We start from the raw sequence: 26,358 nt of genomic DNA on the forward strand, positions 1-26,358 counted from the left end.
ATAATTTTCACTTATATTCTCATTATATTTTCACAGACATACAGGGATCGTAAGACACTGGAATTCACCTGCCACACAGCATTCTTCGTTTCGATCGTTATCGTACAGTGGGCCGATCTGATCGTTTGTAAGACGCGACGTAATTCCATCATCCACCAGGGAATGAGAAACTGGGCCCTGAACTTTGGTTTAATATTCGAGACCGCCCTCGCCGCGTTCCTAAGCTACACACCCGGCATGGACAAGGGTCTCCGCATGTTCCCCCTCAAGTAAGCCTTTAATTACGTTTAATACGTTTTTTAAATAATTTTCCTATATCCAAGACACGTGTAAAAAAATGATTTTATACCGTACACTCTCTACAAGATTAGAAGAAATTCTGCAAACGATGGAACAAGTATTTACTACTTCTTTTTTTCTGAATACTTTAAATGAAATATAAGAGCTTAAGACATGTTTCTAATATAATAATAATTCAGTCTTTTAATTGCCTAGATATTTGCTCTTTTTTATTCAAATTTCTAATTGTTAATGTCGAATACCTTAGGTTTCTATATTTTCATAATAATATACTCATTATAACAAAGCAATGTTTCTTAAGTATCTTGAATGTAATCTAAGAGCTTAAGGCGCGTTTCTAACATAACAATAATAACGTTAGCTTTTTAGATTCCTTAGATGTTATTCCCCTTTTCATTCATGTTTCCAATCGTTCAAGGTATCTTGAATCACATTTCCATGTATATAGCCACCTTTTACTTAGTTACATGTATATATGTAGAATATATGTAGAAACGTACATGTTTATATATGTACATGTTTATATATGTAGAAACGTGACCATATGTTCCTACAAATAGGACACAAACAAAAAGAACAGAATAGTTAATAGGTTGTCGTGTATTTCAGATTCGTTTGGTGGCTGCCCGCAATTCCCTTCATGTTCGCCATCTTCATCTACGACGAGACGAGACGATTCTACCTCCGCCGGAATCCAGGAGGCTGGCTCGAGCAAGAAACTTACTATTAAATGCGAAGAAAAATTTAATCATACACGCAGAGCGCGCGCGCAAGAGTTACAAGAGCGAGAGATGCAGAGAGAATGATGAGAGAAAGAGAGAGTGAGATATGCATATTACCCACGCAGATATACACCGAGAAACTAATAACTAAAAAAATGAGCAAAAAAAAATATACGAAACAAAACCAAAAAAACAAAAAAACATGAAACAACCAAACAATGGGAAAAAAAGATGAAAACGTTAAAAATCACTCACGTTAAATACACACACACACATATTTTACCCATGGGGCGTGCTATTCGGGTCTAACCGTACTGTCGCGTGATGATGATATTATTTTAGATGGGGACAATTCGCATCAGCCGAGCCGAATCGTCGAACGAACCATAGCCATAGTCATTACAATATAGAGTGTCTTGCTGTTGTTTTACTGAACAAACAATAAAAAGCGCTTCTCGCGTGGGAGTAAATAAGTGGCTTGCGAGCACTCTCGTTAGATGGTGTGTGAAGTACAAAACAAGAACGAAATACGAAGTGGAAGATAGAAAAGGGAGAAGAAAAAAAGAAGAAGTTATATGAGAAAAATAAGAAGAAGAAAACGTTCGTCGTTCTGGCTCTGCGAGTTGCTTGCACGCGCGTGCCGGTGTATCATTAAACAGAGAGTTCGTCGTTCGAGAAACATCGAAGGAATCGACGAAGAAACAATAAAGGGTTCTACGAGCAACGTCGTCGGGAAGACTTCAAACTTCCGGGTACACACACGTCTGATATGATTCACGAGGTTTATAGGGATTAGTGCTGCCATCTGATCATCGACGAACGTATGATAAAGAAGAAGTACATAAACAGTAGGGCCTAAGACACGAGAATATGAAGAAAAAGAAGAAAAACGGCGTCGAATGGAGTCATCGAGGAAAAAAGAGACTGTATGAAAAGTACAAGCCCGGCAGTGGACACCCGTGTATCTTTTTGGAAACGGAGGGATACTGAAAATGGCGACAAATCGTCGGATAACGCGCACGTCCGTATGAACGTCGACGGGTGTACGACATGGATGAATCTTTTAGAGAAAAAAAAACAAAGCGGATAACTTAGCATCGATGGAGCATTCCGTTAGATGTCTTGTGATATCAGAGAAAAAAATATTCATATAGGCATCCCTTTAAGTAAAGGAGCAAAAGAACACTGCGCTAGATTGGCACGCCCTTGTTAAGAGTTTAAAAAAAAAAAAGAATTAAAAAATGCAATGTAGTCACGATTTAAAAAAAATAAATAAATAAGAGCGGTATTATAAATGTTATACTGATGCAGAAGTTTAAGAATCGATAACGAGAATATATCATTCGCAGTCGACACACACGAAATAAAAACGTATTTACAGATAGACGTCTCGTGACACCTACAGTCTTACATAGAAACTTCTTAATTGTTAATTAAAGAAAAAAAAATAACAATGAAACGAGAAAATCAGTACGCTAGATTGGCACGCCCTAAAAGTTATTCATAACGCGACAGAGAGGGAGTGAGAGAGAATGAGAGAGAGAGCATAATAAAAAGAACATTAAAGAAATTTAAAAAATGACAAAAAAAAACAGCAAAAAAGAATAAGAATACAGAAGTAATGGAAGCGCGTTTACAGTACTCATTATTATTCTTATTACAAGTAATGTCGTTCGGTTCGAGTCTTTAAAATCCGAGTAGCTGTCGAAGAAGCCAGAAGTCGCATCGTGTAGATATTCTAGTAGTTTGTGAGTCTCTGCATGAGAGCTGCTACGCGAATGAAGAGAACGGGCCAGGATTGGACTGCAAAAAAAAGAAAGCTGAAAATGAGAATGCGAAAGGAAGAAAAGAGAAGAAAGAAGAAAGGTATTAGACGCGCGGGGGCAGCACGGGGAACGAAGGCGGCAAACAGACAGTATAATGAGTAACTATCAACTGAATCACTACCAACGGAAGAGAATACATAAACTAGATAAACGAAGAAACAAAGAAGAAGACGGACATAGTAAGAATAGGAGAAGATACACGTTGTTTAAGTTGCGCGCGAGCAAATGGTAAAGCGGTAGTCACGGTTTTGGGAGCCACTGAACTGGACAACCTGCGTACCACCGACGAAACTGGACAAATAAATTACGGAAATGTTATTGATTAAAAGAAAAGAAGAAAAGAAGAAAAGACGAGCTAAGTAGACATGCAAGAATTCGAAATAATTGCGCTACTCTGGGGGCTATGTGGTTTCCATGGGTGAGGGCGCTATGATAGTCGAGGTAACAGGATATTAAAAAATGCTAGTAGAGGATGGTAATGATGTAGGAAAAGCACAGAGTGGAAACGAGAAAAAAATACAGACAGATGAAAAACAGTAAAAAAAAACATTCTTACTTAGGCGAAACTAAAAGTAAAGGAAAAAAAAGGTATAAATTCATTCTCTTAGTTTCTTCATAGGTTTAAAAACGCCAGCGGGACAGCTCGCTATAAATCATATTGACCCCCGAACGCAGAACGCCCTGTACCACCAACCCGCGGTCTGTCGTGTGTATGTGTGTGTCAGTATCGAAACAACGCCCCTTCGAATTTTGTAGGAGCAACAACAAGCCACCACCAACAATACAAAATGAAAAATCTAAAAAAAATGAACAAAACGAACGAAGGTGACTTAAAATGCCTGCCACGCGACTTTTCGGGCCGGGACGATCCGAGACGTGCGATCATATCAGGTCTTATTTCGAGCTTCTTCGATGTGAAAAAAAACGCATACCAACAAAAATTCGTTTTCGTTTCTCTTTTTGCCTATATATCAATTTTGAATCCTTGTTGCTCGCTTTCGCGGCTTTTCGATGTGTACGCGCGCGCATGCGCTGGCAACGTCGGTGAAGAGGGCGCTTCGTTTCGAGCGGAGAACCGGGGCGGAGCGTAGGTAATGACAAACTCGTTTGTCGAATATATTTCATCGTCGTTTGCCATAATTGCGACGATACCCCGAAATCAACGAACAGCCTCGATGTGTTTACCACGTTCTCTGGTTCCTCTGTTCCGCGCGAATCAAGGCGAACGGACCGTCGAGGATTCAGGTAGACGAAGGGTGACGCTCGCTCGGCGGCCCTGGCCCCAAAACTACCCTAAGTGTTCAATAATCGAGGTGTTCTCGAGGTGCCGTACACGCGTAACACGTTCTTCGCTTGCCAATCCCGCCGAATTTTACCATGTTCGCGAATATAAGAAAGAAATATATATTCCAAGGGCTACGACTTTCCTCCAGCCCTTCCGATGAATTTTCTCTGTTGTGCGCGCGAGGGGCTGGTTGAATTATTCGGTCCCGTTCACAAACACGTAACAACCATGTTGAATTTTGAATAATCAAATTCAATCAAAAAAATTCGGTAGGACCGGCGAAGCTTTAACCGAATCGTTTTTTGAGACACGTGGATCGTCATTTAAATCCAACTGATAACTCTTTGAAAGAAACCGGGACAGGAAAGAAAAAAGTGAGAAAGAGAAACAGATAGAGGGCAGCAGTGTACCGTCGCGTTGCTCGTCGAACTCAAACTTTGATTACACACCGACAAAAAAGTACATACGAAATGATCACATTAAAAAAACGTCCCCAGTTCTCTTCTTCTTCGCGGAAGAGGAAGATGCTCGAAAATTGTCGAAATAAAAAACATGAATCAGTCGTTACAGTGCTAGATGTTGAGAAGCAGAGAGATGTTCAATGTTATGCCAGTTAATTCCGTTTTTCATGGTGTTTCTTGGTTTCACGTTGCGGGACAGTGTATACCGATAGCTCCGTGTGTGTGTTATCTAGAAAGATCTATCATTCCTGTCACAACGAAATCGAACCAAACAAAAATAAAAGAAAAGAAAAACAAAAAATGGGAAACAGATTGCCTTCAGCGGATCCCCGTGTTTTGAGATAGGACGCGAACGAAAAGAAGAAAGATAGAATCGGAAAGAAGAGAGATCGAGGAGTGATAGCGAGGTATAAGCATGGCGGTAGGGGGGATGATGCATTGGCCCATTCATTTCAGTAAAATCGCTCCCGACATGGGTACCGGAGCTGGATCGGAGGATCCGTGGTTTGTCGACAGGGTGTTCCGTGCCCGGGGGGCGTAGGAGCCCAAAAAAAATGCTTTGCCGTCGTGCGCCTCTTTACTTTAGGCAAATAATTTAAACATTAATAATATAATAATAATAATTATAATATAATACATGTTACAATAAGATATTATTAGATGTAATTATTATATATGGTTTAGTCTAGATCGTGTTGTTGAAGAAAAAAAACAAAGTACGTATAAGCGAACAAAAAAAAGAGAACAAAGATAAAGATATGAAAAGTATAACGACGACGATGATGAGAGTAAGGGAGAGAGAGAGCGCGCGAGAGAGAGAAAAAATAGAAAATCAAGGAAAAGTGGCGATGAGAGGAATAAAAATTCGGTCTAAGACCACAATATCTTGCGGCGGACTGAGCGGGACACAAACGAGAGAATCCGCTTTTGCTTCATTCTGTGCGCGTGGTACATCGATCTTTTATTTCTTTCTCTTTTATACATATTTTTTCTTTTTTTTTTTTCTTGAAACGCGTCATATTTAGAGATACATACATCTTCAGTGACCCTTTTACGTACGAAACCGTATTTTTCTTTTCTTCTTTGTTTTCTTTTCGCAACGTTTCCGGTTACGCGGATGGATTTGCGGCTATATTGTATTCCCTCGTTTCGGCGACGCCATCGTTTTCTTCTCACTTGTATTACGCCCGCGGATTCATAGGAAAAGACAATCCTCGGTAAACGAGTCGCAAATCTTTTCGTGTTCTGCAAACGGGTAACCTCGCCAAAAACAACGCAATCGTCGCAAAACTGGTTTTTCGGGTGAATCGGCGTAAAAGAGCGGGAGAAAAAGAGAAATGTGTGAATGTGGGCGAGAGATCGTGTGTTTTAATATAACGGATTCTTCGCTTTTCTGTTGCCGCGATCGAACACAATAATAATTGGCAGTAAAATATTCGAGTTCAAAAAATAAAATCAAAATTCTAGGAATTGAGAAGGAGATAAAAAAGAAAACAAATGCTTAAAATAACAAAGAACAGTGTCACGAGAATTCTGTGAAACGTCGCCCCTGCACAGCCCGCCACATCACAACAGAATCATTGAATGATTAAAATATAAACAAAAAAAAAATGAATGATGTTTTATTAATATTGTACATATTTTAAATAACTGCAGACGGACAAACGGATCGCGCATGAACGGTGACCCACGAGAAGGTGGTCTGTTTAAATGGTCCGCCTTTTCCATACGGGTTTCATACTCTTTTTCTGTTTTTCGTTTTAGCGCCGCATATATGATACACACCCCACACACATACACACCACACACGCTGAGAGACACGTGCGAACATAGAGAGAGATATACACACGTACACGCTCAGAGATAAATGAAAAGAAAATGTACACCGCTCTACCAAACAATCTCTTCTGATTGACGATTCCTTTCATATTGATTATTCTGTAAGTTCTGTTTTCACACGTGAATTACATTAAGGAAGAAACGAGAGACATTGTCCAACCCAAGTGTCATTACTTTTGATGTTAAATAAAAAATACATAATTAATAAAGCACTCTTTATCCTACCTTCCTGACTGGTACTTTCAGCACACAGGCGTAAACATTTGTTACAGGACAAGCGCGACTAAATGAATGGAAGAGAGCTTACTTTAACTATCATAGTATTTATTACACTTATATACATCTGTAATTATTCCAGCCATGTTTAATTTGTATAAATTTTAATTTCACATATACCTTGTTCTTTTATTCAGAGTCTGCTGATGCTAACTTTCGTCTGTCCCTTTGTTGATTCTTCTTGCGCAATCGTTGTATATGTTTCTTTAATTTGCCTGAATTCTTCAGTTCCTCATATTGAGAAACTAATTCCAAAACTCGTTTTTCAGCTATAAGGAAAGAATAATAGAGTCACTATAAAATACACATTATAGAGCTACAGTTATTAATATCTTATATGTCTACTTACACTTCTTTTTGTATACTGGTTTTTCACCACGTCTGATGGCTTCTACAATCTCTTTCTTTTCTGCGTACTCTTTTTGTTCTTTCATATTTCTTCTTTTTTCCTCACGTAATTGATTTTCTAATCTCTGTATAAGATATTTGATCTTCTTTTTCTCTTTTGGGTCTCTACTCTCAACCAATTTCTTTTTTAATTCTTTAACATCATTCTCTTTTATATCATTAATGAACATATAATTTCTTTTAAATTTCTTCGGATCATATGTGCCACATAGACTATCGAATCGAGGGTCTCTTGGAATATAATTCTTTACCTGCACCACTTCTCTGAATCGTGAAACAGGCTTCTTTGAAGATATTTCACGCGGTCTGTTTTTATTTTCTCGTTTAAATTCAGTTTTCTTGTTAACCTTCCGTGGACCAAACAATGCTTCCTTATATATTTTGCAACCTAATTTCTCTTTTAGCTTTTGCACATCTTCGAAACTCATTTGTGAGAGCTCTTTTCTAATTTCATCCTAATTAGTAAAAATTTATTCAATTATTAAAATTTCCCATGGTTTTAAAAGTAGTTCTGACTTTACCTCAATATAAATATAACCTATTCCATTTACAATAAATTAACCTACATTATGTTCGTTACGAAAATAGGAAAGAAATATCATATATGAATATCTACCTGATCTTTATCTTCGTTAAGAAGAGTATCTTCCTCATCACTCATGTTAAATAACGAGGAATATTGAACAAGAAAACAATCGTTCTGTTTGATTCACAATATATTTAGAAAACCGACATTTTATTTCGTAGGTATGGTTTCATATTATGGCGGTAGATGATGCTACATCATCATCCCAGTCTGTGCTGCCCTCTAATTTGAAATTATCAATTGCAAAATTGTTTAAAAAGGATAAAATTACTTAATATTCTTTTTTACGAAACATAGATTGCGTAGTTCAGTAACCTAAGATAATATATACTACAGAAGATCTTAATATGATATTCTGTGAGAATGTTTTGAATCCACATGTTTCTAACGATTTGGGAAAAAACAGTTATATTGAACTTTTTCAATCATGTAAAATGTGTAATTAAAAGAATAATAACACGAGATACTTTTAGATGAAAAATCATATTCTAAAGTATGCATTGCACTAAGTAGATATGTAAATTCATATACGTAATTTTTCATATTCGATGGTAACTTTCTGCAGATTTCCTAGTGATTGCGCAACATTATGAAATCCCTAATTTTACGTAACGCGTTATATCAATGTCGAGACTTATTGCTATACATATATCACGATAGGACTAGCTTGAACTGCGTAAAAGGATATATAATTGTGCTGCGTAAAATCTGTAAACCTGTATGGTGGCTCCCTCTGCCTAATTGTTATCGAGCTTTCAAGGTTATCTGAGTTTTAAATCTAATAAACATCATTACTTCCTAATTGTATTGGTGTTTTGCTACAAATGCAAAATGCTGCTTTGTAGTTCACTATCACGATTCTATTACCAATACAACTTCACAAAACACAGATATTTCAAACCGAAATACATAGTTTCCATTACATACAGAATAAAATATTTAAGATTCTCACTATAAGAAAATAAATTATTGCAAATAATACATTTTCGGAAAATGTTAATTTTCTACTTTAAGGTAAAACTTTGTAAAAATAACCTTTGGCATGGTCCACAAGACTTATTAATATTTATAAAAATTAAATATTGACATTTCTTACGCTGTATGTAGTTCTTTCATACTTCATAAATTTCTAATGACGAAAATCACACATTCCTGAATTACATTCTCGGATGTAAATTCCACATTCCTTACGAGGGGGCAGCACTATCAGAAGTGTCTAAAATGGCGGGTGTGCTGTTCGAGGATATTTTCAACGTGAAAGACATCGATCCAGAAGGGAAAAAATTCGACAGGGGTAAGTCTGAAACACATTTTAAGCTCTTATCTATTTATGGTCACTGTTGCGAAGAAATACGTTCCGTTGTTGCTGCATTTTTAAGCGTTAGAAAAACAACGTTCCGTCGATGCTCGTTCTTTACGGACGTTGCCGGGAAGCACATGGCGTGACAGTATAATTTAAATAGTAATTTCTGTAGACGAATATGTAAAGAATCTAATGTGTCTAATTGACACAAGTTCAAAGTGTATATCTCAATATTTATTCATCCATGTATATACTCTATAATTGTTCGGAATAGCCCAAATTATGTTAGTCACTCGTCGACAATTTTGTCTTCTGCAGTGGCGGGTTATTTGAAATGTTATACTGAAAAAAGGTTTTTATGAAATCATATTAATAAATCATATCGGTTTAATATTAGAATACATATGTATTTACGTATCCAAAAAATAATAATTGATATGTAATATTATCTAATGACAGTTTTAATAGTATCAAAAATTTATTATTGTTTATCTAACTTTTTCCATGTCTATAGATATCTTGGTATATTTTAATGTAATAGTTTAGTGATATTAATTCTACAAATCTGTACAGTGATTTACTTTGTATAAAGAGGGCGTAAGGGTCGAATATGTTTGACTTAATTTGAAAGGCAGCTCTTTGTGACAAAACAGTTATTTTTATCATTTTGAACTCTGATTCGAGATTCGCCACTGATATTTCTTTTTCCCTATACAAATCCATCGTCGAGACAATTTGGAGTATAAACATTGTCTCGATGACACAAGATATTTCATTAAAACCGTTCGTAATCAAGGAACGCTATTGCGTGTTGTTTGTTATTCCATTTATCGCTACCTCTTATCGATCTTCTATTTTACATTGTGTACAGAAAACTTTAATGTTCACTTTTTTCAACTATTTCCATTGTACTGTAGTATCAGGGGGAAAACCCTAATGTACCCCAGGTAATAAGAGCAATATAAGTGCGGACGGATGAGCCATATACCCGTGGTCGATTACGACACGAGAGTAATTAAGAAAGGTGTGCTTGACCATGGGTCATCCACATCTGTGTGCATACCAAAATGTAATATAAAAGGTAGCCGTGAACAGAGTAGAATTGCGAAGAGAGCTGCGAGAGAGTTGCGTTGCGGCAGAGTAATGTAGACAGCAATGTAGAGAGTGTAGTGTAGAGAATGCAAGAAGCAAGCCAAGAAGTAGTGTAAGACGAGTTGTAAGTTGTGAGTTAAGTTGTATAAGCTGCAGCACATCACTGTATTTAGTTCATTAATCAATTAATCAGTTAATCAAAGTATTTAGTTAATCAATCGTTGTTTCCTGTTTTATAAGAAATAATTTAGAGACAGAGAAAGATCACACACCAGAGAGGAGGTGTAAGATAAGATATTTTTTCTACTCTCTATAGTACGAATGTTAAATTTTTTAGAACCTGTTCTAAAATGATTGTACTCCAGAACAGCATAAGGGACAATTTGAAATTTTAAACTCACGTGCACGTTAAACTCAAGTTTTATGAAACTGAATTTATTTCTATAGGAAGTTTTTGCAGGAAAGGTTATTTAGAAATACTAAAGAATGCGTACCAAATATAAGCTTGAGAAGGAATGCAATAACATACGTAGTAAAATGAATTCATATTCGTAGTTAAATTATATATGATATATGTATTCAAATTAACATAATAGACAAGAAGTAATATTTAGAAATTTCATATAGTGATCCTAAAAATTTACAGATATTTCATTATCTTAAGTCATTCCATATTACTATGTATTAAATACAACAATCTTTTACAATTCGCCAACAATCTTCTGACAGCTACACATTTTTCAACAAAAAGTTACATATAAAATCGATCATCGAACGAATTAAATGTCTCCTAGATGCCAAAGTAATTCGCAGAAACATTACGTCACCCTATACTTTGATGTCTAAATTTTACGTAGTGACCTTGAAAATTCAGAAGAGCACCCTTTTCTCAAAAAGTTCCCTGTATTATACATATACTACATATATACTATCCTTTACTATTCATTCACAAACCCTGGGAAACTTCATCCAGTAATATATTTCCTAACCAAATGTCGCAAATAAATCGAACGTATCGCAGACGATGTGCTTCGCAGAAAAAGCGCGGCTTGTATCGCGCGCCACCCTATATTTTCACCTACATTACCGCTGGGAAAGGGTTCCTCTGGAACAGCAGCGTTCGAACACGCGGATGGGTGTTAGTGGGGCTACCTAGGCGTGCGAGCGAGAGAAAAGATGGGATTTCGGTTAGCGGGGAAGAGAAAGGAGTCGAAGGGTGGGGAAAAAGAGCGACGGGACGCTGGGAGCGGTATCGAAGCCAGCTCGCACGATGGAGTAGGAGGAGGCTGGCTCCTACACGGTAAAAGCACCTTCTCTCCCTTTCCTTCTCTTAACAGTGCATGCTACGTATTCAGTTGCTCCAGAAAACATTCCTCGCGAAAAATGCGACTAATCGGTGCGCTCCACGTGGCTGTAAATCCAGCCTGTCCGGTAGGAAACTTTTGCCGCGATAGAACCACTTCGTTCTCGTTTCCACGGGGGTTCCATCGCGATAATTCACATCACCCGTCGCAATCCAGATATCTTAGCCCGTATATCTTCATTCAAGGTATTCAATATCGATGCACGTACGAAATAGAAAGCGACTAGCAGGGGAGGCTTGTAAAACGGCCAACGTGAATATCGTTCCATCGTTCCGATGCGCCTCGCACCCGCGCATCTTCTATACGCGCTACGAGCCTTTTCGAAAAACATACGGATATGGTTGACAGGGACTGGGAACACGGTGGATCACGCGATGCTATCGATATTCAAATATTCCATCAAATCCAATTATATATCCTATATCTTCACTTCAAATTCTGTAGATGCCCTCGGTATAAACGTCGTATACAATATTCATTCTTATCCATCTTGTACTATGTAGTATTCACGGTCATCATTTACCACAGATATCTACATATAACGATTCCTCTCGACTTTCACCAGAAATGTGGATAGACGTTTATATAGGTATATAGAATGAAAAGGGCGGTGGGACGCGATCTGCCGGCAGCTCGTTGCTTGGTGGTAGTTCGATGGGTGGGACGGGAGGGTCATGACGGGTTTGCCAGGGGGTCGAGGGGTGAAAGACGAGGGGGCTTGGCAGTCTGTGCTGCGGCCGGTCGATGCAGCAACGATGCCCGCAGCCGCAGCAGCAGCAGCAGCAGCAGCTAGCACCGAGCAACATCGCATTCGCGTAATACGACGCGACTCTGGCTGCCGTGGGGAGGTGAAATGGAAGGGAGGGGGGAGCAGCCGGGACGCGTTAGACCGGCCTGGTGGGGGTTGACACGGTCAAGGTCAGTCTCCGTTCCAAGGTCACGGGGAGATGTCATCTCAGGAGGGAGCCGCGTGGTCTTCTTTCTCCCTCGCTCTTTCTCTTCCTCACTCGCTCCGATTGCATCTTCACCTTCGTTCTTTCTCCTTCTAACACGTTTCAACGATAACACGATTTCCCACTACCGTTTCCCTGTGACAATTACGCTGTAACTGAAACTTCTTCTACAATGCTTCTTGTATTCTCCGTTGTTCGCTCATGTGTCTCTACTGGTCCATTTTTTACATCGTGTCGTGACTGTTTCCTGTTCGCGAGGTGGCTCGAACCAAATGCGAGGGTGGCTCCAATATATTCCATCTATTGACTTTTTCCATTGTCTGTGACAGACTTTATTGACAAAGTGAGAGTTGGTTGAAAGTTCGAAAGTGTACTGGAGAAATGTGGCAATGATCAAATTTATTGGTTTCCATTTTATATTACTGTTACTATTTTCATTTCATAGCGGAGACACTATGGCATGACTAGAGGTAGTATTGACGCGTAATTTCACTTATGGAAGCATTTATATAATTAGGTCCAATTATTCGAATTAATTAGGTCCAAGTATGTGAAATTTCATACTAGTTATATTTACTTTCATATGACTACAGAAATGTGATACTATGAAAATCAAATAAAGAATTTGATGAAAAGCGCTTCATTGGAAAATATGGTGCAATATCTTCTTTAACTATTCTAAATACAAATTACATGTTTATCTGTAGGGTTATAGATTCTGTTGAAGAAATATGGCAATCAATAGGTATTTGAGCTTCGATTTTACATAATTGTTACTATCTTCTTATTATTACTTTATATTTTAATACAGACAGCAAGTATAAATTACTTGTCTATGGATAGTATGATAGTGAATAATAATTTTATTAACGCTTAAAGTGATTAATTTAAAGTTTGAAGCCAAGGTAGATAGAGGATGTTTTTTAAACGAAACGGTAGAGCCTTCTACCGTCGAAATCGATTTTATTCGACGGTCCTGGCGTCAGCCGTAGAGTTGGAGGTCGCGTTAAGTCCCATTCCCACGATTCGAGCACCGTTAATTAAATAACGCTGATCAATCCGTGTCTGAACGACCGGTCAATCAGTGTTTTATTTGCGAAGCATGTAAATCCATTTTCAGTTTGTTTGGCCGACGTTCCAATTTTGTTACGGATTTTCGTCAAACGCCAAATATCCGAACGTTACGCTTCGTTTACGTCGCTGTAAACGCTGTTACAGAACACGCCCGCGACATTCCAACTCGATCGATCCTACCTTTACAACGATACTCTGCTTACAACATACAACGATTCAACGTTTAAAGGAAACCATATAAATTGTAGTATTAGTAGCGGTTAGAGATCAATACCTACTAAAAGCTTTGTAATTGAAGATTGAATTTGAAATTAGTACAATTTCTAACATAGAACGATCCTAAAATAAAGAAAAGCGTAAAATGTCTAAGAATTATCACGAGTTTCGAGGCGATACTAAAGATTTTGTGAACTTTCAGTTCGTGAAAAATAATAGGGAAATATTGTAGAATAAAGGAAAACAGATATTTCATAACTGTCGAGCAAAATTGGAAATAAAATATTTGACATTTTTCAGTTTGTAATATAGTAGGACGATCCTAAAATAAAGTAAAATTTTAAAGCGACCTCAACATTTTTTCGTTTTATCTTATCACGGAGAATGATTCTTGAATAAAAGAAAAGATAGATTTCAAAATTATTTGGAAGCTACAAACTGAAAATAAGATTCCAAAATTTGTAGAAATCCTTACGATACCGAAAGTTTCTCGTGTTTTAGATGATCTCAAAAGTAGGTTAGTAGAAATTTCCAAAACCCAGGAAATCTTAAAAATCTTATTATCTAAAATAAAATCTCTCTTCGTTCTTCGATTTTAAATCATCTGATATGGTATTTCAAGTTTTATGAACTGTAAAATATTTTGTGATATTCCGGAATTCAGTATGTTAGATTCTAAGATATTTAGTATCGTTAATATGTATTTTAAATTTCATCGATATAAGATCCTTTCAATCAAGTGTCAGGTTGCATGAGTTCAAATAAAAGGGTAGAGCGCTAGACTGTATGCACCTAACCTTTATAAGTCCTGTGTCTTCTACGGTCTATTTATTCTGCATAACTCCATCGATCCAAATGTCCATTCATTTGATTCGCTCGACACGTCCTCAGTACGATTTACTGGATCAAAGTGAATACCAAAACGGCAGCGTACACTTTGTCCAACTTGTTGCAATCGTATAAATGGACCTTAACACGGTCCGCTCTAACGTTGTTGCATTCTAAATACGAAATGTGTTAGGAACAATTTAGTTCCTCAAGTTCCACTAGAATGTTAGACCAGAAATATGCTCTTACGTTTTTTCATTTTTCGTGGAGAAGATAATTAACCCTAGGATACTTGACCTATACAGAGTCGAAAATATAGGTAGTTAACATAATTCTATTAAACTTAAACAATATAATTCTATATATAATAAATATATATAATAAACAACATAATTCTATTTAAACTTCTTTCACTGATCGATTGATTTTTCTGAATCATGGAAACGTAATTTCTTTTTGTCAATCATGGAGATACGTATCTCTGATACTTTAAAATTCAAGACCAGTTTCACAGGGTACAGATACATTTATCATTTAGATAGTTAATGTAAGTTCTTAAGGTACGCTGTTGCGTGTATGTAACACCGAACGAGGAAAAATTAACATAACAATCACTTTAAAGAAGTTCAAACCTGTTATATACTAAGCTGCTCACAAAGAAGTACCATCTCCTACAAATAACAAAAAGAAAATGAATAAGGAATGTTACAGTCCGCACTAGTATTCCAAAGATTAATAATTCAAAGTAAAGCGTGATTCTATAACGAAAGAAACATTATTATAGAAACTGTATAATTCCTTATACGCGTATTCGTAGTAAAATCTCGCCAGAACTAACGATCGACAAGAACTAACAAACTCTTCTTCTTCTTCTTCTTCTTTCTCCTCTTCCTGAACGAGGCCAATTTCTCACCAAGATTTATTTTACATTTGCAACAGACTTTCGTATCATCGTATTTGCAAGTGTTTTAGACCATCGACTGTTTGCTGAAACGAAACACGTACGTAAAGTCGAATTTACGCTGTTTCACTTTGCAGGAATACGAAACAAGCACTCATCCGCCATCTTTCTCCAAAGTGAAACAGGGTAAATTCGGTTTAAGAATCTGACACGAGTGGCCGTCTTTAGAATTGCACCGTCAATCTACCAGTCAGCAGACGAACGGCCTTTTGACGATCAATCATATCGCTCTGAATACCTTCGAGGTCGGTCGAGCAAGATCAGATAGCCATTAACTTGCCACCACCATTGTACTAATGTCGTTGAAAAACGTATTTACCTCGATTTTACTAAAAGTAACTGGATATCTGTAATATCGAATTAATAATTTAGAAAAAAATATCACTTTTGTGGCTGCGGAAGCAGCGAAAGGTATTTCACCAGGGAGCTCGCTAGTGAAACAAAAGGCATCAAGGGAGGAAATGATATATCATTAATTCGCTGCATTAAACCGGTCTGTTGTTTCTGACGGCCGTTTTGCCAACGTGATATTCCAATAGGATGTACATATCTCTCTCTTGCACCAGCTTTGTCTTCCGTGACACACGATATCGACTTCATTTCCATTTTCACGTACATATAAAATTAATCACGCGGAATGGCCGTTTACCAGCGAATTTTATCGCTAGATAGCTTCGTCGGATTTCACGCACGCACTGTTTGTTCGTTTGGCGAAGGTCTCCTAGAGTTTACGTAATCTTGAAAGATTGGAAATTTTGCAAATTTCCAATTTTTGACTTCTCAGATTTCTTAATCCCCAATTTTTCGAAATTTTGAACTCGTAAGGTTTCCAATTCTCGAATCGTCAAATTTTTCGCAGTTCCAACTTTTCGAAAATTTTCGGACTTCTGAATTGTCAAAATTTTGACTTGTCAGATTCTCTGGCGTTGGATCTCTAATTTCTCAGAATTTCTACTTTTCAAACTGTCGAACGTTCGCGAATTGTCGAAACGTTCGTGAATTTCTCATCCTTATGAATTTTGTAATATCTTAATTCCCAAATGTGTAAGTTTCCCCACTTTCCAATTTTCCAACTGCCAAATATCTACTGACCTCTAAAGGCTGAATGATAAATTCCTAAGTGAAAGTGCCAGTGTAGGATTACAAAGGGAACGTAATTCGAATCCTTCGCCAAAAATAAACAACACTGCCGAAATACAGGTCCAATAAATCGATCCGCCTATGTATGTATGTACGTGTGTATGTCCCGTGTCTACTCAACGATACTTTAGACGAGTCATCGGTCGAAGCGTGAGCGTAAACCTCGACGTGGATTCGAGGACGTATTTCTTTTGCGAGCCGCTATTTCATCGAGCAAACGGTGCGGTAAGGTAGATAACGTTAACAGCGATCTGCTTGTGTTTCGGTGCTTTTGTAGTGTGACATAAACTAGAGGCCAGATCTGCTGCTATATACGAAAGTCGATAGCGGCGATCGACTGTCTCGAAGGCCAATCGATTATCAAGATTGAATCATCGCTGGTGGGCCAACTCCCTTTTGGTCTTGATCAACATCGTGAATCCGGCGGTCTTGTTCTAACGAGTTGCTTTAAGGCCGGTTCTGATCTCGTCAAATTATCAAGTAACAATTTAAGTTTGCTTCGTTGCTGGGAAAATCATGTTGCAGCTGTATGTTAGTACATAGCAGCGGAATCACGAAATTAGTAACTGTGTATGCTTATTACTAAATTTATGATATAAAATAAAATTCGTAATTGTATACAATTAAGCAATTTCTCTTATCGTAAATATATGATGTATCTGACAAAGGTGCAAAATTGCGGTTAATGTAAAAGGTAGTTTTTAGAAGAATCGGCCAACCAATGAAGAAATATTTGGGTAAATTTAATACCAGTATCTTAAGGACCTGTGTTATTTGAACCTATGTACCTTCAATCTTCGAGAATTTGCAATTAAATTTAATAAGTATAATCATTTCCTTAAATACGTAACATCGGGGACATTGACAGTGTCACGACCGGCATATTTCAAATCCGACGGACTGACGATAGAGATAAACATGTGGCGGCACTCGGCAACAATGTATATCGCTGAAGTGCCTAATGAACCATCAACATCCCAACGGTCCTTCCACCGAAGGTTCTAGAAGAAAGAGCACGTGGCAACGATCGCGGACGCCTAGCAAATGCATGGACGGTGGGGATGTTGAGGGATGACAAAAGAAAGTAATCGGATCCGATCGAAAGTCAAATCATAAGAGTCAATCTTAGAAAGTCACGCCTAGAGTTCGAAAGTAGATTGTAAAGTGTATTGATGTTAGAAAAAAAATAAAGTTTTCTTTTTTTATTTTTTACCTCAAATTCCTTTTTTTATTTTGTTATTTTACGTGACAACAGCATGTACAATTACAAGAAGAACTAAGATTACATATTGCCAAATTTTATATTTAAAAGAAATATGAATACTTTTTCACGCTCGATGTTGCCGGCAACCAACATTACGTGCACTTTAAGATACCGTTAAATAATTATTTTTTCATGTCCAGTAAAACTGATTCTAATTGCGCTAAATTTTCTCCTTGACAAGAACGTCAAAAGAACTGTATCTTCATTATCGATAATTTACGACAAAAATTCTTTTTACCTAATGCAAAAAACATTTCGTTGTGAGAGTTTTAATTTCCATGTTGTACTGTCTGAATAATTATGTCATATTCACAAGTAAAATCTCACGATGCGTGATTTCTTGACCAACCCGGAAACTAATAAAAATTAAATGTAAGTAGTTATATATGATAAAGTAATACGAGTAAAAATTGTTCGGTTCCAAACGACCGCGGGAACGTAGTTTTTCTTGTGAACACGGTGGAAATTTGTCGTTGGTGGTAGCAATCTCTGGTTCGATTTGGAAAGTTTCGAATTCGTTTATTTGGCTATTGCTGGAGGACATATCTCAGCCTCTGCACTGCCGTATCGTTTATCTAGAATGCTCCTCCAAGTCAATATAGCCCCCGGTAATAGTTTGAGAAACTTACTTTAAATCCTAGGGCGCATCTGGTATATATAGGTCAGACGCCCAATAACGATTAAGGCCACGACCTTGGCCGGCAACTGCAGCCGCGCAACCGTTTTTCTATCTCCTGCGAATTCGGCTAAATTCGTGGTGTTTGTATTTATAGGCACCCACGACTACTTCTATAACGTCTTCGACCATTTTAAATTGATTTGGACGTTCCACTGAAACGAAGTGGTATCTAATTTGCTATGATTATTTCATTTGTATTCTATCTTTTGTGATGTACGTATCTTTTATAATCTATTATTTAATGGTTGTGTGAGAAGCTTCTTTAGCAGATCATATGTTGCTGTTGTATTTTCCTGGTTATTGCTGGTGTATTTAACATAGCTGATCGTAGCTTTGCAGCTTTATGTGAGCTTCGTTTAATACATTATTATTCTATATTTATCGATTAATACACGATAATAAATAATTTAGTATCAATATATGATATGGAAACTTAGTGACGGAATTAGATTGCATGTGATACGAGGCTTGGCGTTGTTATTAAGTTATTACACCTAGCAATATACCCTGTTAAAAGTTTTTAAGCAATAAGTATTTCATATAAAATCAAAATCGATAGAAGAAACCTAGAATTATGTTGCCTTATAACTTGCATCAATAAAACAATATTACTAAATTTAGAGTATGTATAATTAGGAAGGGAGTTTCCAATATTTTATGTTCTTGAAATCACAGTTTGATAATCTTACTGCTTGTTAAATAATTATTATCTGTTAGATAATTTCTTCTGTGCTAAGAAGCAACAAAGTAGCTCTTGTATGGCAATAGTCAGACAGTAAGATCTTAAAGTACTTGCAGTAAGTACGATCTACGAAGCAGTCATATGACAATCATTTTCCTATATTAATAATAATTTACCAATATCCTAATAATATTCTGTTTACTGTCTCCTTGTGAATAAAAATCGTTTTTGTAGATCTTCTGCTTTCAATATTTAATTGGTGATTAAAAGAGAGTACTCTGGTACAACATACTTAAACAAGAAAATCTATAATCTCCCAGAATTTACGATTTTTAAATATAGATGTTAAATCCACAAAGTTAATCAATTAATTAATTAATTGTTGCAATTCGATATTTTTGACATATCGAGGTATGGATAAAAGAACACATTAAATGAATGAAACCAAATAAAAATGCGATTTTAATGAAATACAGAGAATAATACATAATACGATAATACATATTTAATAATACAATAAAATTGGTCGACGGCAAACTGAATTTTAAAATTGCTCATCCACAAAAGGTATAAAATGTGTAGCGGCACACGAGTCAAAGAACAATTCAAATCCTGTTGTTTTACCTCGAAGTATCAAGACCGTTAGGTTACAAGTAATGTAAGAAAAATAAACTCTGGACAAAACAATGTCGCCGCTACATACAAAGATCAAACGCAGACGAATTCGAATTTTCTGGTTCTCCTCCGACCAGTATAGTGATCTACAAAGTTTCTCCGAGTATTCATCGAGTATGTATTCCGTAACTTGCATTTGTACCAACGACTCACAAATTCGTCAATAAGTTATTTATTTATTTATTTATTTATTCAAAATATATTTGACGGACTGCGGCAGCAATATTTCGCTCTCGTTATTTCGCTCAACCTAACAACGACTAATCCTCCACAAATGTGATTTATACTTCCTCGAAAACTATTATTCCCGCGAATAATGTCATTCCTACGAGAAAAAATATGACGAGACACAAACGAATGCGTTTCAGGTTAATAATACATTCTACTGTGCTGAGATTAGGTTGACCGTTTCGCAAATTTCCATGTTAAATCGCTTCATTATCTCGATCACAGGGTCAAAACGAGCTGTGAGCTGACTATTAAGCTGTTATGAAGAACGATTTTCAATCTTCTTAAAGGACGGCGAATTCCTAATGCGAGATCGCCTATATCACCTTGGTAATTGGGTCCCTTCAAAAGAGAACCGAATGGCGGAAGAAGAAAAATTCTAAAGTTTCAAGTTGCACAATCCTTTGGAGAGATCGTTTCTGACAGTAGGTCACCTTCCATTGCCGGGTGCTGAGGTAATTCGAGCAATTTACTCGGACAACTCAAGCAGATCGTTGACAAACCTAATAATTTCCTCTTTGTGTCCAAGAATTGTGCATATGTGCCACATTTTTATTTCGAACAGACGAAACTCGTAGCCTTCGTACCTTGTAATATAGGTATATATTTCTCGATCGTCTCATCTTTCGTACGAAACGATGCAAAATTTCCCAGAAAAGATACGTCTTTGTTGTTTTAATCGCAATTAGGTTGATCAGAAATCGTTGTCATTCTTGTTGTGTGAAAAAGATCAGGTTGATTTCTTTGATTGAAATTTCCATTAATAGTAGAACTATAACGTACTAAATATAGAATATAGCTAGACCAAAATATAAAATTTGTACCAAAAGAAAAGAAAATGGAAGATAATCAAAAAAGATACATCATATAATTCTCGTGTTTCTCTTAATTACAAGAACTCGTCGTTGTCTATCTTAGGATTTCAGTAGCGTGAATATATCATGTTTGAAAAGATCATTAAAAGTTCACAAAGAGATAGAGATGCGGTAGTTGTCAAAAGCTGCGCAGTGTAATTTTATAACCTTGGTGAAATAAAGAGTCTTTGAGAATAAACTCGTTATACAAATGCAATGTGTACTCAAGCGTCTAAACCATTGTCTTGTTAAACTGTTTGCATGAAGAATTTCATTTTAAAGTTATTATTTAGTTGAACATTGTTGACAATCGCTATATAGAGCCTCTTCGAGTATCTTAAGGATATTACATTTTTACAAAGAATTTATAATTCTGTAAACATTTAATTTCCTTCGTTCGTTGATTGGAATTGTAGAAAATTTAATAATATTTGAAGATCTTAGTTTATTTTTTATGAATAAAAGATGCATATTCCTCCAATCCTTCATTTTCTATTTTTTATCTCGAACGATAAAAAATTCGTAAATCTTACAGTATGGATCATGAAAATTGTAAGAAGTCTAGAAAACGGATATTAATGTTCACGTGATCAACGTACCTACTGCATCAAATTGCAATTCAACGGAGACTAGTGGGAGTGCCTAGACTGTATTTAGTCGGCGTAATAGTTTCTTTAACGACCTAATCAACGTGGCTGCCGTAAACTCTAATTACCGGTTAAACTGTGCGTTCGCAGCGAGATGACTGTGATTTCGTCGTTGAAGCCGACCTTTTGGATGTGCCATGTGAGAGTTTATCATGCTTCGCTTTGGCACTGTATTATACTCAATTTTACCTATTTAAAATAAAAAAAAAATTAAAATTAGAAATTTCAAACTTTGCTTATTCCTTTTATTACTTTTAGCATTAACCATATCTTCCATTTTGAAATTTTCTTGCTAATTAAAACATTTATAAGTATTATTACCTGGTGTACAAACAATTACAAGTGTTCAATATCTACAATGACGATGGTGTCATAAAACTTTACAGCGTGTTTCTAAGAAATTCCTAGTAAAAAACGGATTTTATTACTTTGCGATACAATTTCTGCAATCTCCATAAAAATAAATTTAAGTTACAGTTAACAATTTATTACTGATTCATAATAAAAAAAATGAATTACTACTTCACATGTCACAGCATCTTCAAATCTTCATAAAAATGTATTCGAGTTACTAAAATGTAATTACTAATTACTCTACTTAAATGTACAGAATACATATAAATTGCAGGAGTATACAAAATCTTCAAAGTAAAGTACTAGGTTGTAATATTTAGAGAATGAAACAAATTTACATTCCATTTATTTACACAGGCAATCTGATCATTACTAATTTACTAAATAACTAAACATTTCTCACAGAAATAATTTCCATACATCTTTATCCTAAATTTCATTTTCTTCCTTCGTTTATTAAACTCGATAGATAGCCATAGCTAGGTTACATAACAGCAGGGCCACCCGGCTAGTATCGCGTTTTGGACAGAAACACAATGAACTCGTTAACACGGCCGATTGTTCGCATCCAATTTCAGCGGCTTGTTCGATTGCGTAACGTTGGTGTGTCCATAGGCAGACCAGTAAGATAATAAAGAATCTTTGAGAAACGGCGGTTCTTGGGAGTGCGGTGTTACGTCAGACGCTAACCAGCATTATCCATTTAATCTGATAAATGACGTCGAGTTAATCAGGCAATGGCGAACGGAACGCAACGCGCCTCCGGATGCAAGGCACGTACTCAACGCGCGTGATCCTCGTCCTCGGCTGGCTTTTCTCCATGTCGCTGCCGTCCCGTCCCATCTTGCTCCTTTGCTTTGCACCGTGACCTATTTCGGCCAGACGCGAAGGTGAAGAAGAAAACAGGCGAAAATGGAAGGGAAAGAAGTGACAGAAATCAGTAAAACACACGTACATTACGAATAATGGCTCTCGAGATGACTCGTCTCTGTAATTTGTGTTCCGTGGGTTGGTATTGTTAGATGATCTTTGATTAATGAGAATGTAGCAAAGTTTTTTTCCAGGATCGTCTTGCACAATTAAACTATTGTTGTTAATGAAATTTTTACAAGTCACAAGATACCTGGTATTAATAAATAAACGATAAAATTAATAAACGAAGAGAAATATGATATGTCTTCCTTTGTTGATTTTTCTGATCTCTATGTCTATAACTCATAGTGTGTAGACATATTAATATTATTAATTATTACATTATCGTGCAAGAATCCCATGCTGATATTTATTACAAATTATGAATTCTTCACACTGCTTTTATTTGCCGCCTTTTATTACCAATCTATTATTTTACTCGCATTAGCTGTGCTTTAGAATGTAAAATACTATGGTAAATATAACTTAAAATACCAGGTTTAAAAATCGAAGTTATACGGCTTGTATGACTGCACGAAGCACTTGTAGCAGACGTCGTACTTTAAGATTGTTGGGTTAGGTTGATATATCTACACCGGTGATAATTTCGAGCAATCTTCGTACATATTGTGTTCGAAGAGGTGTAAATGCGTCCATTTAGCAGAACAACAATTCGATAGAAACTCCACAGATGATTTTCATGAACTGACAATGGTTGGCAGCCATAATGTATTTTCATAGTTTCAAATGTGTTGTACAGTATGTATGTATATGGAAAATTCGATGTATGATGGTCCATTTATGTGCACTTGCTTGAGTTGGATGATTTACGGTTTCAGGAAAATGTTCTTCTAAGAACTGTTATTTCATGTCTTTGCCACTTTGCTTTTTATTGGCCTACACATCTTGTTTGGAATTTTTCTGGAAAATGCAATAAAATGGAATATAGCTTGGAAGTATATAGGAACAGAAGAAGTAACCTACACGTGCAGGCCTCAATAAGAAAGATCAATTGATTTAGTCGCAAGAGACAATATCATAGATATAAACTTTTTATCCTTAAAATCCGTAATGTCGTCAAAACTGCCAGGAACCAACTTTTTCCGATGTAGCAGGCGTTCGTGTCTGCGAGAACGCAGCACCACCTGACGACCGAAGACGCATTGCGATTGGTCGAGTCGCGGGCGGCCAGCCAATCGGCTGATCGCTTTGGTATGGCGCGTTGTGCCGGTTACCGGCTTTCGCACTGGTTCGGCTGCTGGCCCGCGGCTGGTTGGCTCGCTAGAAATTGCGCGCAAAGCGAGAAAAAGGCAGAGTGAGTAGCGTGTGACTTCGCAAGATAAGGACGAACGTGAATCGCGATCGCGACGAAGACAAACAACTCTCTTCTATATACTTCTCTTATATATATATTTCGTTCAAACAAAGATAGAAACGAACAGAATAAGAAAAAGAGACGCGAATAGAGTGGAGACACGCGTGAAAAGAGCAAAACGAGGACAAAAGTAAATAGCGACGAAAGAAAATGGACGTGCAGGCGACACCGGGAGACAGAACGAGAAAGAGAAAGAACGAAGGAACGCGTGTGTGCGAGCGACATGGTACGACGGAGGAACTGTTCGAGAGAGAAAGAAGCGGGAGAGCGCGAGAAGGACACGTCGATGAAAAAGGGGGGCACGGTGGTGCGGTGCCGGCTGCCTTCGGCGAGTCGACAGTTTGGCGTTCGGTGTTGCTAGGCGCGAGGGCCACTGTCAGTGCCAAGGCGGCAGCCGGCAACCTTCTCGTGCGACCGCGAATCGTGCCACCTTTTTTCTTTATTTTTCTCGCTTTCGCTGTACATCCGTTCCTCGCAGTTTTCCATTAGAACGACTGGTCCCGCGACATTTTCGTTTTTTCCTCATTGTTTCTCACCGAACTAATGCTCCTATAGAGGATGCATTTTCGAGACTGTTCCAACGGCGAACCGGCACCCGGTCTCTCTGGGTTGCCTCTCTTTGGCAGCACTGCGTCGTCGTCACCGTGGTGGTGCTGCGGCTGCGTGCGTGTGTGCGTGAAAATCCCGACCAAGAACATGGAGACAGGCGAATTTCAGTAAAGTGACGAACGATCATGGGGTGTTCGACCATCTTCCTCCGTGCCAAACGATTTCGCCATTCTATAGGAATACCGCTTTCGATGGAACCGACCAGGTACAGATCAGATTATCTTGTGAAAGTTACGAGAGCGGGATGGAATTTGAACGGTACACGCATCTCTTGCAACAAGTTAATAAATTCGTTATATGTTACAAGCTGCTAGCTTTCGTAAATTGAATTTGTAAATAAATATTTTGAAACTTTGATGATTTTTCTAAATTTTCATAGCAATATGCAATGTACGCATGTACATTGTATAAATGATTTGGAAGGGCCAATGAAATGCGAGATATTTAGCGTCCTGTTAAGCTAAGATTCCATCCGGCTGTTATTCTCTTTTTGGTTTAGTTTTTATTATTGGATAAATTTATTTTAGTATTTATGTGTATATATATACATTGCGTTTTAACAATAGAATTGCAAAATAATTTTCTATAAAATAAATTTTAATACAGAGGTATGTAAAATAAGCGAACATATGAATTATGGAAGTGCGGAAAGTAATTTACCACGTGTTGCATACCGAATCCTGTCGGAGAAAAAACGCATAAAAATTGCGTTCACATTCAAATACTAATGCGACACGGTTCTGTTGAATCTTATCGTCAAAAAATCTCACAACGTTTTCATGTTTTGAACCGTTTCATGTGAAATAATAGGCAACGCCAACTCACATGAGTACAACGCCAATGATAAATCGTTTCGATTTCATCGAACTTGTTGCGTCTTATCTCGCTCACGTTTGATAGTTGCTGAACACGCATTCGGCCAAAAACTTTTCAATACCACGGGTCAATATATGTTCGATGTTCGAAAAATACATTATTTAGCAGCATAAATAAGACTATATGTACATTATCTGACATAGATATATTACGTTACTGATCGACTAGTTATCGAAAAAGTAAACAAGATATCGAATTACGATCTGTCGCAAATGCCTAGAAACGAAGCATAAAAATAGAACAATCATCGTTGCCACGTTTCTAAAAAATAATTTTTTATCTATAACTAAACAAATAACATTTTTGCTTTTGTATATTAATTGTAAGGTTTTTTCGTCATTCTTCGTGTTATTAGATTAATACTTTGTTTCATCAACATTAATATAATATCGTGAAATCATTATGAGATTCGAGATGCAGATGAATTCGATTCCGCATCGTTGAGTTGGCACACGTATGTATTTGCGTGGCACACATGCGCGTTTACTCTTGAAGCTGCAGAAAAGTGTGAGCGGAAAATATGCGTCGTTAGCGTATTATAATCTCTTATTCTCCTTTGAATCATTCTG

General features: G+C 37.1%; 3 protein-coding genes and 1 long non-coding RNA gene across 11 annotated transcripts in view; 2 read left to right on the forward strand and 2 right to left on the reverse strand.

Annotated features, from left to right (window-relative positions):
* LOC117237222 (sodium/potassium-transporting ATPase subunit alpha) overlaps nt 1-6,642 on the forward strand; it is a 169,062-nt gene extending 162,420 nt beyond the window's left edge. For all 8 annotated transcript variants that reach the window (XM_033500982.1, XM_033500987.1, XM_033500979.1 and 5 more), the window contains 2 exons: nt 37-269; nt 910-6,642. In XM_033500982.1, the coding sequence (XP_033356873.1) occupies nt 37-269; nt 910-1,030 (354 nt within the window). In that variant the 3' untranslated portion in view covers nt 1,031-6,642. The remainder of the gene's footprint in view (nt 1-36; nt 270-909) is intronic.
* Nucleotides 6,643-6,736: 94 nt separating this feature from the next.
* On the reverse strand, nt 6,737-7,897 carry LOC117237224 (ribosomal RNA processing protein 36 homolog). Its single transcript, XM_033500989.1, has 3 exons — nt 7,734-7,897; nt 7,059-7,572; nt 6,737-6,978 (listed from the first exon to the last, which is right to left on the reverse strand). The coding sequence occupies exons 1-3, from the start codon at nt 7,776-7,778 to the stop codon at nt 6,839-6,841; spliced, it is 699 nt and encodes a 232-aa protein (XP_033356880.1). The 5' UTR covers nt 7,779-7,897; the 3' UTR covers nt 6,737-6,838.
* A 969-nt stretch (nt 7,898-8,866) lies between these two features.
* LOC117237225 (DNA-directed RNA polymerases I, II, and III subunit RPABC3) overlaps nt 8,867-26,358 on the forward strand; it is a 72,372-nt gene continuing 54,880 nt past the window's right edge. Inside the window, exon 1 of the mRNA XM_033500991.1 lies at nt 8,867-8,997. Coding sequence (XP_033356882.1) covers nt 8,925-8,997 — 73 coding nt within the window. The 5' untranslated portion in view covers nt 8,867-8,924. The remainder of the gene's footprint in view (nt 8,998-26,358) is intronic.
* On the reverse strand, nt 21,466-24,517 carry LOC117237227. Its single transcript, XR_004493966.1, has 3 exons — nt 21,985-24,517; nt 21,616-21,852; nt 21,466-21,519 (listed from the first exon to the last, which is right to left on the reverse strand). It is a non-coding gene; the product is annotated as an uncharacterized LOC117237227 (long non-coding RNA).

The sequence above is a fragment of the Bombus vosnesenskii genome, unplaced genomic scaffold (genome assembly GCF_011952255.1).
Source record: "Bombus vosnesenskii isolate JDL3184/JDL3185 unplaced genomic scaffold, Bvos_JDL3184-5_v1.1 scf7180000013361, whole genome shotgun sequence".
Taxonomy (NCBI): domain Eukaryota; kingdom Metazoa; phylum Arthropoda; class Insecta; order Hymenoptera; family Apidae; genus Bombus; species Bombus vosnesenskii.

Bases quoted from the DNA above. Each gene is read 5' to 3' on its own strand.
- LOC117237224 (XM_033500989.1), bottom strand. From the start codon at position 7,778: ATGAGTGATGAGGAAGATACTCTTCTTAACGAAGATAAAGATCAG. The intron at 7,573-7,733 runs GTAGATATTCAT...TTTACTAATTAG, and splicing joins TTAACGAAGATAAAGATCAG to GATGAAATTAGAAAAGAGCT. The intron at 6,979-7,058 runs GTAAGTAGACAT...CTTTCCTTATAG, and splicing joins ACCAGTATACAAAAAGAAGT to CTGAAAAACGAGTTTTGGAA.